Here is a 1,507-nt window from a genome sequence, read left to right as displayed (position 1 = left end):
CCTGAGCAGTTCCAGTGGCTCATCAAGTATGGCTGGGATACACACACACACACACACACACACACACGTACGGTACGCATACGCACTAGCATTGACGAATGTCAAATATCTCTCCTGTCTCCTAACCAGTTTCAAACCGTCTCCTGTCTCTCCATCCCTCTCCCTCTCTCCCTCCCACCCTCCTTCCCTCCAGGTACTCCCCCCTCCACAACCTGCCCCCGGCCCCCTACTCCGGCCCCCCCTACCCCGCCGTCCTGCTGCTGACGGCGGATCACGACGACCGCGTGGTGCCCCTCCACACCCTGAAGTACTGCGCTGCCCTGCAGCACGGCGTGGGGGGCGGCCCTGAGCAGCGCCAGCCTCTCCTGGTCAGGGTGGACACCCGCAGCGGCCACGGCTCGGGCAAGCCCACTGCCAAGGCCATCCTGGAGCACACACACATCTACTCCTTCATCGCCCAGACACTGGGGCTGAAATGGAGAGAGTGACGAAGAGGAGAGGAGAGAAGACTAATTTGTACTGCGAGGACTACACCTGACTAACCAATGAGGGAGATCGTTACTGAATCAAACCAACAAAACGAATCAAATTGCACTCAAACTCTGAAATAAAACAGACATTTTGTATGAATTTGTTCTACCCTAACGGAAGCTTGTTGCCGCAATTATGGTCTATTAAAAATCACAGCAGGAGAAAATTTGAGTGTGCGACTTTCTTATTTTTTACTACGAATTTGTTCTTAATAAAAACCTGTTTCTCAGATTTTCTAGGTGCTCCACACTGCCGTGGAGTTGTTCGAGAGGTGCAGTACTCATATCCGCCACCGAGGGGCAGCGTGGGGCTGCTAACACCTGACGTTCTAGAACACTGGAACTCAACGACGTTCAAGCTCATCAGCCACTCAGTCAGCCAGTTGTTCGGTCAGCTAGATGGGAACTGTTCCTCACAGGCAGAGGGACTCTAGTCAGACAGTGGTCAGCCAGAGTTTAATCTCAGCTCAGTGAGAGGCTGTGATTTAGCAGGCCTGAACTTCTCACTCGCCAAAGCACCTCTCCCAGGATGGGTAGAGGGACAGGAGGGCAGAGGGATTGAGGGAGTGGGGATAGAGGCATGGACAGGAAAGGATTTGGAACAAATGACTCTTCCATGTGGAACTGTCATCGCCTCCCAAGTGGAACACCTGGGTTCTAATCCCAACCTGGGCATGCCGAAACAGATGGGTTTCAATGATGCCGGTAGCTGGTTAAATTCACTCCTCAAAGGAGCGTCCCTACTGGTGCCACTGCCAGCAAGTCCGCCTCACAAGCGGGATACTCGGTTCTAGTCCCGCTCTGGGCATGCTGATGCAGATGGGTTACATATAATTTGGGGTGTCTTGCTCAAGGGTTAGGTTTAGGGTTATGTACATGTATGGCCTTTCTATATGAAGTTTGCATGTTCTCCCCGTGCTCATCCGGGTTCTCTCCACATAGAACCCCATTTAAAAAAGACATGCAGAAGAACACAT

The 1,507-nt window shown here is 52.5% G+C and overlaps 1 protein-coding gene across 2 annotated transcripts in view; it reads left to right on the top strand.

Moving 5' to 3' along the window:
- The window catches only part of LOC311323520 (prolyl endopeptidase), a 27,107-nt gene extending 26,426 nt beyond the window's left edge, over positions 1-681 (top strand). For both annotated transcript variants that reach the window (XM_084455759.1, XM_084455760.1), the window contains exons 14-15: positions 1-26; positions 194-681. The exon at positions 1-26 is cut by the window's left edge and continues 131 nt beyond it. In XM_084455759.1, coding sequence (XP_084311885.1) covers positions 1-26; positions 194-488 — 321 coding nt within the window. In that variant the 3' untranslated portion in view covers positions 489-681. The remainder of the gene's footprint in view (positions 27-193) is intronic.
- The last annotated feature ends 826 nt before the right edge of the window (positions 682-1,507 follow it).

This window comes from Borostomias antarcticus, assembly GCF_949987555.1.
Source record: "Borostomias antarcticus genome assembly, chromosome: 21".
NCBI lineage: Eukaryota > Metazoa > Chordata > Actinopteri > Stomiiformes > Stomiidae > Borostomias > Borostomias antarcticus.
This window is presented reverse-complemented; position numbering and strand designations above follow the sequence as displayed.